Source organism: Dreissena polymorpha, chromosome 1 (genome assembly GCF_020536995.1).
Source record: "Dreissena polymorpha isolate Duluth1 chromosome 1, UMN_Dpol_1.0, whole genome shotgun sequence".
In the NCBI taxonomy this organism is placed as follows: domain Eukaryota; kingdom Metazoa; phylum Mollusca; class Bivalvia; order Myida; family Dreissenidae; genus Dreissena; species Dreissena polymorpha.
This window is the reverse complement of record NC_068355.1, coordinates 77,714,736-77,728,708: the sequence shown is the minus strand read 5'-3', so window position 1 is coordinate 77,728,708 and position 13,973 is coordinate 77,714,736. Positions and strand designations below refer to the sequence as shown.

The following is a 13,973-nucleotide window of genomic DNA, read 5'->3' as shown; positions in this document are numbered from 1 at the left end:
GGTAGATCTTGATCTATACTACAGGTAGATCTTGATCTATACTACAGGTAGATCTTGATCGAAACCTAGTGTAGATCTATACTACAGGTAGATCTTGATATATACCTAGTGTAGATCTATACTACAGGTAGATCTTGATCTATACCTAGTGTAGATCTATACTACAGGTAGATCTTGATCTATACCTAGTGTAGATCTCTTTTTATACTTAATGCAGACCTGAAACGAATCTTTTACATATATATATATAACATCAAAACTGACAGAATGTCTGGGATTCTGATGGGCCATTTTCCACTTACCTCTGCAAACTTTTTTCAAATAAATGACCTCTTAATGAATTCCGTATCTCCTCCAAATATGGCTGAAACAAAATACAGGCAAATTTTGTAAGCATTGATACAGATTTCATTGAAAACAGCAATCTAACTTAGAAGCAAATTTCACAAGCATTCATACAGAATATGAGATTCATGATTTTTAAACATTAAAACTTAGAAGCAATTTTCAGAAGCATAGATAAAGATATTTTAAACAGCAATCTAACAATGTCAATAAATTATATTTAATGTATATTATTTTAATAATCATTTAGTTATTATTTAAATGATAATGATCAACAGACAGTAATTGATTTCATAGGCAGAGCCTATCACAAGTTTTATTCTATTCTAAACAAAACATACAGCATACAGATTTTCTGACAAGTATGCACTTGTGCCTCTTTCAAGTAGTTCATTCAAGTTGGAAACTCTATACACACAAACATCAAGGGCAAACTTCAGATTTCTAAACATCTTACAATAGAATTATTTGACCATCATTATTCTTAATTGCAAAATAACCCAGAATACCAAAGACTGAATAACGGAATAGAAGTTGATTTCTGTTATGAACTAATTGCACAATATTGCTCTCAAACACAATAAATATCTATTCACATCATACTCATTGTCCTACCTTTAGACCAACATTTTTTAATAAATTGATTTAAGGGAGCGCCGACCGTATTTTATGTCAAAATAAAATAAAAATAAAAGTATCTATCGGCAATTTTATTTTCATAAATTCTTCAGACAGTGTTTAAGTCCCGCGTGAAAAAATAAAACTGTCGACGACAAAAATCAAAATTTATATTCGCGTTTTATCAGATCTGTATTTTTACTATCTGCAAATTTCATTGGCTGTTTAAAATAGAATAAACCAATCATATTTATGTTAAAGTAAAAGCTTTGTTTGGGCATGCAAAATGGTGTGCTCAAAAGTTTGGGTTGACAACAATAATAATGAACAGCGTCCGCAGCACTAGTTCAAAATAAAAATTGTCGCAAATTACATGGTCAAGTCAAACATTAAGAATATTGAATTAAATGTGAATCGCGTATTAGATGGACATATTATACAGTTTTGCGTAGAGATGCGCACCTGTCGATTACATTATTTTAACACAATGGCGGACAATACAAAACATATAAATTTTGACTCTAGGCAAAAATGGCAAATGACAATCAAATAAACGATGGAGATCATACATTTACAAGAGATTACTGAAATGTAAATTAAAACATGTGATAACGAACGATGCTAAAAACGTTTTCGATGCCGACAACATATTTAGTAGTAATCTACGGAAACGAGTGTTTGCATTCAGCTTACTCGCAAAGTTAAAACATCTGGCAGGATTATCGTTAAAAAATTGGATAAGGCAAACATGGTTTCATTTATATGTTAATTAGTGGATCTGTATATAATCAGATTCATTTGCATATATTGCTTTATTATGTTTGTCATGCTCTACAGTTTACTGAAACAGCATGGAACTTTAATGGAAGACAAAGCAAGATAAATATATTAATATTAAATAAAGTTAGTTAAATACATCAATTACCATTAAATGTGCTTGTTTATATTTTTATGTTCCCTTAACTTCCTCTAATGTGATTAAATGTTTTTCTCAAAACCAGGTATCCAGAGAATGTTTTTTGCCCTTTTTTGCATAAACTGTGCGTTAAAATGCCTTTTTTGAAAGTAATACACCATGCCCCTTTGCCCTCCTAGGAAAAACACTAATATGGTGTTATACTGTTAAGCGTTCCTCAGATTATAACAGTCTAGTCAGAAACATACATAATTATAGTGTTCTACTGATGGGTTAATGTAAATGACATTTTAGGTTCTTTTCAATTTGACAGTTTAAAGTTGTCTTGTGTTGGACTCTTTTTTTTCATGAATGCTACTAGTATTCAACATTGATTTCTACTTAAGAAAGGTTTATTAAGCAGGACATTAAACAATAAAACAAAAAAGTGCCAAATTACACTTTATTTGATAAAAAACAAACACTGATTTCTTTTAATACCGTAAATCTACGAATATAATACGCACTTTTTTACCTGCCGATTTTTTCTTCAAGTAGGGGGTGCGTATAATATATGAGTTTAGAGCAGAACAAAATTTTTCCTGTGCAAATTTTCAACTTAATTGCTGTTATTCGCTTCATCCACATCAAAGGGGTGCAACAGGGCTCGTGCTGTCGTTCGCCATTTGAGTCATTTGCGAAAAAATTGAGAATTTGGCTCAATAAAAATCTTATTTGTGAAAATGCGAAAATCTAGTAAAATTTCATTGAAAACATCCGCCATTTATATCGGACTGGTTTTCTATATTTGTCTCTTTGTTTTAATGAAAGTGTTCGCAATTCGAACAGTAAACGAAACCCGGTCTGTACCCGATTATGAGACATCGCTTTACCTTATTGTTATTGACGTGCGCATGGTAGCTGGCCAATCAACATTGAGCTCGCTTACACATGAAATGACGTTGTCGAATGAAACGTGAGAACGGGAGGAGCTATCGGATAATATTGGGTCATCCATGCGCAGACACTGTATACTTTGAATACACAGTTAATATCGTCGTCTGCCTACAAAATAGCGACTGGACGCTAAGTCGTATAAAGAGATTAGCAAATGAAAAAAAACAAAAACTGACAATACCCGTAAATAAATATTTCTTAGCTGACCACTATTTATCTTTCTACCACATATTTACCATATCTGAAGTAAAGAGTGGTAATTAAATAATTAGTTTTATGATGCTAATAGAGTCTATCACACCTGTCTGCCGATTGCCGAATTAAATTGAAATGTGATAATTAATTAATTTGTTTTTTACTCCCAAACTAGCCTTAATGACAGCAGCATATTTTAATTAACTAGATCATGAAAAACATGAGCGGTTTAATTGTATTTTAAGTTATATTAAAGTATCGAAAAAAGAAAAAGTAATTCATCTAGACAACTATAAAAACGGAAGTAACCATTTTGTCTTCTTATTACTTTATTATTATTATAATCATTATCGTCCCGAATATTGTCAAATTGAATTAAATGTGAAAACAAAAAACAGCGTCTCTGCTTCTTTCTTTTGTAATTATGATTGCTTGACCCGGCTGTCAGCAAGGGGCCCGTGTGTTATCGGTAACAATCAATGGTAATATAAACAATAGACAGAGATATTTATTATGCAACTGTCATAACAACAGCACTATAACACATCCCGATCAATATACCGGGGTAACAGATAGTTGACAACACCAAATTGATTTGCTATTTTCACAGCACAAAAATATATTGACACATTTTTTCGGAAATGGCCAATTTCGGACACTGATTTTTTAAGTGTGTATTTTACTCGGATTTTCAATTTTTACCGACAAATTTTGACCAAACTCGGGGGTGGGTAATATGCACGAGGGCGTATTATATTCGGAGATTTACGGTAATGTTTAAATGTACAATTTTTTATTCAATAGCAGACAATGAAGACATTCCACAAGAATTAAGATTAAAAGAAATGTTCTTGAAAAATGCATTAATAACACTATTTCTATTGCTTTTAGTGACTAACTTTTTTCATAAATAAGATATACTAGTTAAAAAGTAACGTAAAAAGCTGGTTTATAAAAATAAAAATAAAATTGACAAGTATAAACTTTTATTTCTATTTTTTTGTCGACTCTGTGATTTTTTTTCTTTTATTTTTATTTCAACCCCCCGACTCTATTTTTATAAAAAAAAAATCCCGTACATCAATTTATTAAACAAGAAGGCCTGGAAGGCCCAAAGTCGCTCACCTGAGATAACAAGATATTATTGGGACAAATCTTATGACCAAGTTTCACGAAGATCGGAAAATAAATGTGGCCTCTAGAGTGTTAACAAGGTTTTACTATAGCCATATAAGGAAAAATGCCCCGCCCCCTGGCAGCCATGTTTTTCAACCAACCGGCATCATTTTTTAACTCATCCAAGATATTATCGGGATGAATCTTCTGACTAAGTTTCATGAAGATCAGACAGTAAATGTGGCCTCTAGAGTGTTAACAAGATTTTACTATAGCCATATAAGGAAAAATGCCCTGCCCCTTGGAAGCCATTTTTTTCAAGCAAACATAATTATTTTCGAATTCATCCAAGATATCATTGAGACCAATCTTCTGACCAAATTTCATGAAAATTTGACAATAAATGTGGCCTCTAGAGTGTTAACAAGGTTTTACTATAGCCATATAAGGAAAAATGCCCTGCCCCTGGTGGCCATGTTTTTAAAGCAACCAAAACCATTTTCAAACTCATCCAAGATATCATTGGGACAAATCTTCTGACCAAGTTTCATTATGATCGGAAAATAAATGTGACCTCTAGAGTGTTAACAAGGTTTTACTACAGCCATATAAGGAAAATAGCCCCGCCCCTGTGGTGGCCATGTTTTTCAACCAACCGGCATCATTTTTGAACTCGTCCAAGATATTATTGGGATGAATCTTCTGACCGAGTTTCATGAAGATCGGACTATAAATGTGGCCTCTAGAGTGTTAACAAGATTTTACTTTACCCTTATATAGCCATATAAGGAAAAATAGCCCCGCCCCATGGCAGCCATGTTATTCAAGCAAACGTAACCATTTTCAAACTCATCCAAGATTTGATTAAGACAAATCTTCTGACCATATTTCATCAAGATTGGACAATAAACGTGGCCTCTAGAGTGTAAACAAGGTTTTACTATAGCCATATAAGGAAAAATGCCCGCCCCCTGGCGGCCATGTTTTTCAACCAACCGGCATCATTTTCAAACTCCAAGATATAATTGGGATGAATCTTCTGACCAAGTTTCATGAAGATCAGACAATAAATGTGGCCTCTAGAGTGTTAACAAGATTTTAACATAGCCATATATAGCCATATAAGGAAAAATGCCCCTCCCCTAATGGCAGCCATGTTTTTCAAGCAAACGTAACCATTTTCGAACTCATCCTAGATATTATTGAAACCAATCTTCTGACCAAATTTCATGAAGATTGGACAATAAATGTGGCCTCTAGAGAGTGAACAAAGCAAATGTTGACGTCGCACAACGGACAACGCACGACGGACAAAAGGCGATCACAAAAGCTCACCATGAGCAGGTTGTGCTCAGGTGAGCTAAATATGTTGGCCTTACCAGTCATGAAGTATGTACGTTTTGCCCAGGCAATACCAAACCACCTGTAAGACTTCAGTCAACAGCACAAAAAGGAAACATTATAAGGGTTATGCCACCCCTTCCCCCCCCCCTCTACTATGCCAAAAACAACAAGATGTGTTTGTGAAACACAATGTCCCCCTATATGACGTTTGACCTTGAGGATGGCCTTGACCTTGACCCTTCACCACAAAAAATGTGCAGCTCCTTGAGATAAACACGCATTTCAAATATAAAATTGCTAGCTTCAATATTGCAGAAGTGACATTACATGTGCAATTTTGACCCATATATTTGACCTTGAAGGATGACCTTGACCTTGATCTTTCACCACTCAAAATGTGCAGCTCCATAAGATACACATGAATGCCAAATATCAAGTTGCTATCTTCAATATTGCAAAAGTATTCATAAAATAAGCGATTTGGGCCACATATATTTGACCTCTGACCTTGAAGGATGACCTTGACCTTGACCTTTCACCACTCAAAATGTGCAGCTCCATGAGATACACATGCATGCCAAATATCAAGTTGCTATCTTCAATATTGCAAAAGTATTCATAAAATAAGTGATTTGGGCCACATATATTTGACCTCTGACCTTGAAGGATGACCTTGACCTTTCACCACTCAAAATGTGCAGCTCCATGAGATACGTATGCATGCCAAATATGAAGTTGCTGTCTTCAATATTGCAAAAGTATTCATAAAATCAGCGATTTTGGCCACATATATTTGACCACTGACCTTGAAGGATGACCTTGACCTTGACCTTTCACCACTCAAAATGTGCAGCTTCATGAGATACACATGCATGCCAAATACATGTATGAAGTTGCTATCTTCAATATAGCAAAAGTTATTGCAAAATGTTAAAGTTGGCGCAAACCAACAGACCAACCAACCAACCAACCAACAGACCAACCAACAGACAGGGCAAAAACAATATGTCCCCCACTACTATAGTGGGGGACATAAAAAGACTATTATCAATAATCAAGGGCCATAACTTCACAATTATTGGAATGATTGACTTATCATTACTTAACTTAATCTTCATAAAGCACCTACAAAGATTTTCAGAATGTTGAATGAGAGTTGCTAATGTTATCGAAGCGCCTAAAAAGGCATATTTTCAGATAAATCAAGGGGCCGCAACTCTACAAGTTTAGGGAATGATTTGGCTACATTCCGTTAAACACCAAAATTCAGCCTAAATAAGATTGGGCAGTTAGTCCTGGCTTTATGCATGAGTTTAACTTCTCAAATAATTTAGACTTCCAATAAACTGTTGATCAAAGGACAGTTGCAACAAAAAATTGGTCCCACATCCAACATCACTTGCACATACAATCAGTGACAACGTCCATTTATTAAAGTTGATAAGAATCAACTCATGATTTTATAAAGCCTGTGATTGTGAAAAGCATGCTGCATGATGCAGTCAACATTGTGGCTGTCATCAATAACCTTTATAACTTGGAAAACCACCCCAAAACTGTTACACACAAAACAGTGTTATCAATACCAGATATGTGTTTATATTACATGTTTTGTCAATAGATGCTTACAACAAAGACAAAAACTCTTTTGATTTTAGTGTTCAAAACATTTTTCATTTCAATGGTAAATTTCATTTAGATCCGGACAGTTTTGAATGTACTGAATGTCTGAAATTTTTCAGGATCTTTCAGGATGTGTGATAATTACAGTGAATAACTTTTTATTTCCTCTAGTGATTCACTTTCATAAAAGATAATTTTTTAACGATTTCCCCCATAAGAAGCAAACTGAAAATGGCTTTTGTAACCAGCATAAAACCAGAACAGCCTGTGAGTAACTCGCAGTCTGTTCAGGTTTCATGCAGTTTGCTGCTCATCAGTAACTAAAGGTTGGAAATGAAGCCTTTTAAACTTGAATTTAGTAAGAAAGGTCTTTCATTAATGTAACTTTCTAAAGGAAAATACATTTCTAAGTGGTAAAGGGTTAACCAACATCTTAATGACAATTGGAGAAGATAAGTATAATACGTTTTAAATTGTTTGTCAGAAACACAATGCCCCCTACTGCGCCGCTTTTTTTTATCATTTGGCAGGTACAGATAATTATCTCCCTTTAAAGCTTATTACTTCCCTTGGATTTGTTTTTTTTACCTTTGACCTTGAAGGATGACCTTGACCTTTCACCACAAAAAATGCGCAGCTCCATGAGATACACATGCACGACAAATATCAAGTTTTTATCTTCAATATTGCAAAAGTTATCAGAAAACTTTAACCAAGGTTTGGGACACACAGACAGACAGACAGGCAAAAAACAATATGCCCCGATCATTCGATCTAGGGGCATAAAAATACATCCGTCATTCATAGTATAGTATGTATATCAGAGAGCATATTGCCAACCTAATGTTTTTCTAAGCAAGCTTTGCCAATTGAAGTGTTTACCAGTAAATACAAGCAAATTCATTGAATTGATATCCCCCGCCAATATGCTTCTGGACACAAAAGTGTTTTATTTGACACTCAAAAAAGCATTTTTTCAAGATACAAAGGGCCATAACTCCATTATTAACAGATGGTGTACAATGTCATTTGGCGTGCATCATCCTCTTCACCATATTATATACTCATACCAAGTTTCAATGAAATCGGCCAAAGCACTTCCAAGATATGGCTCTGGACACAAAAGTGCCGGCCGACGGACGTATGGATGGACGGACAACGCCAAAACAATATCCCTCCGCCTATGGCGGGGGATAAAAAGTGCATCATATTATGATCCTTAAAGCAGTAGAAGACAACAGCACTATAACTTTCATTGATTTAAGAAGGTTACAAGGAGGTGAATGGTGAGTTTGAAAGAAATTAAAACTGCACATTATCTCTGGCCCTTTGATCAGTTATTCAACTAGGCCCGAAATAATAAAAGAATAAAACTGTTGCCTTATGAGCAGATCTGGCCATCTGGCAGATCCAATGTCCAAAATGTAACAAGTCAACCAAAATTATCAAACCAATAGATAAATCTAGCCATCTTTAATGATGTCATAAATTGACAAGAGATTGCCAAGCAATATGGTCCCCTACCGGTGAAACTCCACCATTGTCAGTAAAAAAAATATATAAAAAATTATTTGTTGCCATAGCAACCAGAATTTTTGACGTAGGAACAAAATAAAATGGCGTGCTTAATCTCCATATTGCCATCTATCCATGTTTCAAGTTTCATGAAAACATATGAAGAACTTTTAAAGTTATCGCAGGATCCAGAAAAGTGTGACGGACTGACAGACAGACTGACAGACAGACCGAGTGCAAACCATAAGTCCCCTCTAGATTCACTGGTAGGGGACAAAAATGACATTGAATGCTGACAACTGCCTGCATTTGTTTTTTACTTCAAATGCTTGACGAACATTTACATAGTCAATATGCTCAGTTGATACAGCAATAAACACGTGTAAATTAACTTAGTTGGCAAAATAAAGAACCTTTACTGCATGTTAACATTAGTTTTTGTTCTTTTAATTTAATCTCATCCTCTTGTATTTGTAATAAAAGTCATTCAATAACATGTAACTTCCCATAGCAAAATTCCAAACACACCATCACCAGAATACAAAAGAAACCCATTAATAAATGGAAATGAAAAGTTAAATCACATGCTAAGCATTTATTAACATGAGAAACATTTCTTGAAATTATTAGATGTCTTTGCAAGCCATCCATCATTCCCAGCCATTGCTCATGAGCTGTTTCTTCTAGATGAAATACGCCTGAAAGTAATATCGCGTGATGCAATATGGCGTGCAATTATAATTGTTTCAGCTATCTGTCAGGACAAGTTGATAGGTTAATATAAAGCAGACATTTATGTTTCAGTTTAGCAGAGATTACATTTTTTTACTTCCACACTCAGGAAAAAGAAATGGACAAAATGTCTTGTAACAGTAACAATTTATAAATTCTCCATTATTTCTCTTGAACAAGCCAATTAATAAAAATATAAACAACTTAAATTAATTGACTACATCATACTTATGTCAATAATGTACTTACAGCTTTGTTGATATTTACATGTATTATGCATACTATTATCAGAAAAGCATGCTCACTTTGGTCATATCACTTTATATTGAATGACACAAAGAAATTTGATTACTGTTTCCACAAGATCAATGGAGTTGCAAGTAATCCAATTTAGAAGTCCACTTACAAAAACCTTAAAGAAATTGGGCTATCATTTGGCATATTTCCCTTAGTTGATTTTTCCCTTGAGTCAGATTGTATCTGTTCAGTTGGTAAATATTGGTTTGATTTGATATGTTATGAGACTTTGCAACTTACATTTTACCCTAAGTACCCCAAAGAATTACATTAAAAACAAGACTATTGCCAAGCAATACAAGTCCCCTACCGATGAAACTCCACCATTTTCAGCAATATTTCTAGTCTATTTGTAAAATGAAATGATGTGCATAATCTCCATATTGCCATCTATCCATCTTTCAAGTTTCATGAAAAAATATGAAGAACTTTTTAAGTTATCGCAGGATCCAGAAAAGTGTGACAAACAGACAGACTGACTGACTGACTGACTGACTGACTGACTGACTGACTGACTGACTGACTGACTGACTGACTGACTGACTGACTGACTGACTGACTGACTGACAGACTGACTGACTGACAGACTGACTGACGGACAGAGTGCAAACCATTAGTTCCCTCCGGTTTTACCGGTAGGGGACAATAAATGCACAAAAAGTAGATACACAAAGCACAGTAATGTTTTCTCAAACATTTTTTATCATGTACGTTATTATAATTATTATTTAAAAACATTTTAAATACACTATATTAGCTATAAGATATTATTCAAACATACTGCCAAACGCATGTATTCATAAAAAAGAAAAATAATAAAACAACATTATGCAAATAATGGATGCAAAATGTCATTAATACACATTACCATGACAACCATAAAAGGAATTTAGCAAAAACAAAACAGCCATTATGGTCCTGCTGCTCATAATTGATTTCAAAGTGAACTTGTCCTGGTCACCTTATTTTAGGACACATGTGACCTATATTTGTATTTGGCTTAATGATTATGTAATACATGTCACCTCTATAGTGCTGTCATATTTTTTTCTTAGATTTGACTAGGTGATAAATGTAATTCAGATTCAAAACTTGGCCTAAACATGGCAAAAATAACATTCAGAACAAATTTCATCAAGATTGAGTCAGAAATGTGGCCTATAAAGCAGTAACATTTTCCAACAAGAGCACCACCGCCTTGCGGGTGCTGACCGCTCATCTATTTTTCTTTTTAAAGGAGTAGGGACCTATCTCAATTTCAATCAGAAAGGAGGGAGGAGTGGAGTGGAGAGGGGTGTATAGTGTGGGGGTGTGGTCATTTATTACATTATCTTCCAAAAATGCAAAAAAAATGCAAACAAAAATTATTTATTTTTTTTTTTGGGGGGGGGGGGATTCATGGGTCAGATGGTCAGACGGTAAAATAAAATAATAAAAATAAATATTTGTGTTTTTTAACAATGTTTGAAAAAACCCAGAGATTTGTTAGTCAGAAACACAATGCCCCCTATTGCGCCGCTTTGAAAAAAAAGAGTTTTTTTTTACCTTTGACCTTGAAGGATCTTGACCTTGAACTTCCACCACTCAAAATGTGCAGCTTTATGAGAACGCCGCTTTGAAATATTATTTTATTGATCTTTGACCTTGGAGGATGACCTTGACCTTGAAGGATGACCTTGACCTTGAACTTCCACCACTCAAAATATGCAGCTTCATGATAACTCCGCTTTGAAATTATTTTATTTTTTTACCTTGAAGGATGACCTTGACCTTGAACTTCCACCACTCAAAATGTGCAGCTTCATGATAACGCCGCTTTGAATTTTTTTTTTTTTTTTTAACCTTTGACCTTGAAGGATGACCTTGACCTTGAAGGATGACCTTGACCTTGAACTTCCACCAATCAAAATGTGCAGCTTCATGATAACGCCGCTTTGAAATAAAAAATTTGACCTTTGACCTTGAAGGATGACCTTGACCTTGAACTTCCACCTCTCAAAATGTCCAGCTTCATGAGAACGCCGCTTTGAATTAAAAAAAAATATAATTTTACCTTGAAGGATGACCTTGACCTTGAACTTCCACCACTCAAAATGTGCAGCTTCATGAGAATCACATGCATGCCAAATATCAAGTTGCTATCTTCAATATTTAAAAAAGTTATGGCCAATGTTAAAGTTTTCCGACGGACAGACACTATAAATTTGACATTTGACCTTGAAGGATGACCTTGACCTTTCACCACTCAAAATGTGCAGCTCCATGAGATACACATGCATGCCAAATATCAAGTTGCTATCTTCAAAAGTTATGGCCAAAGTTAAAGTTTTTTTCGCACGGACGGACAGACTGACTGACATACTGACAGACAGTTCAACTGCTATATGCCACCCTACCCGGGGCATAAAAATTATTTTTTGAGGGTGGGGGGTGGGGGAGGAATAGTGTGAGGGTGTGGTGGTCACTTATTAGATGATCTTTAATTAAAAATATAATAATGGGGGGGTCTATTGTGGTATGTCAGGTAAGAGTTGTTTTGTCAAAGTATCAATCTTATCTAATCATAAGTAAAGAAGTTATGGCAATTTTAGTAAAATTTAATAAAAATGAAAGTATTTGAAGTTTAAAAGCAATAGCCTTGATACTTTAGAAGTAAAGTGGATCTAAACACAAAATGTAACCATATATCGTCGCTGTCGTTCTCAAACCTCGTAGCTTCAAAATTTTCAAAATATTTTTTTCGTCTTTTCCGAATATATGAAGTCTGGCGCGTGTTTTGTGCTATACCTCGTAGCTCTACGCCAATCAGAGCCCTTGAAAAAGCCACGTGACGAAATGTTGTAGAATGATTGTTGGCTTTTTTCCCAGCGAAAAGTCGTAGCGACGCCATTTCACCTATAAGTACGTCGTTTCTTTTGGACAAATTTGACAAAAACGTTTTATAATTTTTATATTTGCAACTACGAGGTTTCCTATCAGGACGAATTGTCGTACCTCATAAAAATGACAAAACTGTGGTGACAAAATATCGTAGCTACCATGTCTGACTGTCAGTATGACTTATCAGTATGACTTACGCGTCTACAGCTTATACCGTATTTTGCAGCTGCTTTTGTTTGGTATTTTTACAGAATTTCAATTTCTAAAACATCATTATAAAAAAATGAGACGGTTTTTTCTCTCTCCTGAAAAGTTGGCATCTTGGAGCTACGAGGTTTGAGAACGACAGCAATGATATTCAAAGTTACTAAGTCAAAAAAGGGCCATAATTCTGTAAAAATGACAACCAGAGTTATGATACTTGTACTTTACTGTCCCCTTATGATAGTTTGCAAGTGTTCCAAGTACTTTAGGGGTAAAGTGGACCAAAACACAAAACTTAACCAAATTTTCAGGTATAAAGGGCCCATAATTCCGTCAAAATGCCAGTCAGAGTTACATAACTTTGCCTGCACAGTCCCCTTACGATATAGTTAGTAAGTGTTGCAAGTATGAAAGCAAGAGCTTTGATACTTTAGGAAAAAAGTGGACCTAAACACAAAACCAAATTTTCAATTTTCTAAGTATAAAAAGGGCACATAATTCCGTCCAAATGCCAGTCAGAGTTACATAACTTTGCCTGCACAGTTCCCTTATGATAGTTAGTAAGTATTGCAAGTATGAAAGCAATAGCTTTGATACTTAAGGAGTAAAATGGACCTAAACACAAAACTTAACCAAAATTTTCAATTTTCTAAGTATAAAAAGGGCACATTATTCTGTCAAAATGCAAGCCAGAGTTATCTAAATTTGCCTGCCCAGTCCTCTCATGATAGTTAGTAAGTGTACCAAGTTTGAATGCAATAGCATTGATACTTTTTGAGAAAAGTGGACCTAAGCGCAAAAATTAACCGGACACTGACGCCGATACCAACGCAGACGCAAAGGTGATGGCAATACCTCATAATTTTTTTTCAAAAAATAGTTGAGCTAAAAATTTGACCTGATGACTTTGCTTTTAAAATCATGTAACCCCAATTTGGACTTGGCCTAGATATTGTCAAGACAAAAGTTCTTACTAAGTCTAATAAGATTTAACAATTATAAAAGCCTATCTTAAGTGAAAACAAGGTTTTCAAAAGATTTGACCTGGTGACCTAGTTTTTAGACACACATGACCAAGATTCATACTGAGCCAAAATATTTTTGAGATAAACATTATCTTAATAAATTTCATCCAGATTGCATGAAAAATTAGCCCTTTAGTGCAATAACAATCTTAATGTTGATGAAACAACAAACGACCTACACCAATACAGGCTGAACAGTACAGCCAACGCAAACAAACGCAGCAAGG

The 13,973-nt window shown here is 34.8% G+C and overlaps 1 protein-coding gene across 4 annotated transcripts in view; it reads right to left on the bottom strand.

Annotated features, from left to right (window-relative positions):
* LOC127836523 (beta-adrenergic receptor kinase 2-like) overlaps nucleotides 1-13,973 on the bottom strand; it is a 417,424-nt gene that overhangs the window by 322,762 nt on the left and 80,689 nt on the right. For all 4 annotated transcript variants that reach the window (XR_008028815.1, XR_008028811.1, XM_052363173.1 and 1 more), the window contains exon 6: nucleotides 303-364. Coding sequence is in view for 2 of the 4 variants with exons in the window: in XM_052363173.1 (XP_052219133.1) it covers nucleotides 303-364 (62 nt within the window). In the remaining 2 variants the exon portion in view is untranslated. The remainder of the gene's footprint in view (nucleotides 1-302; nucleotides 365-13,973) is intronic.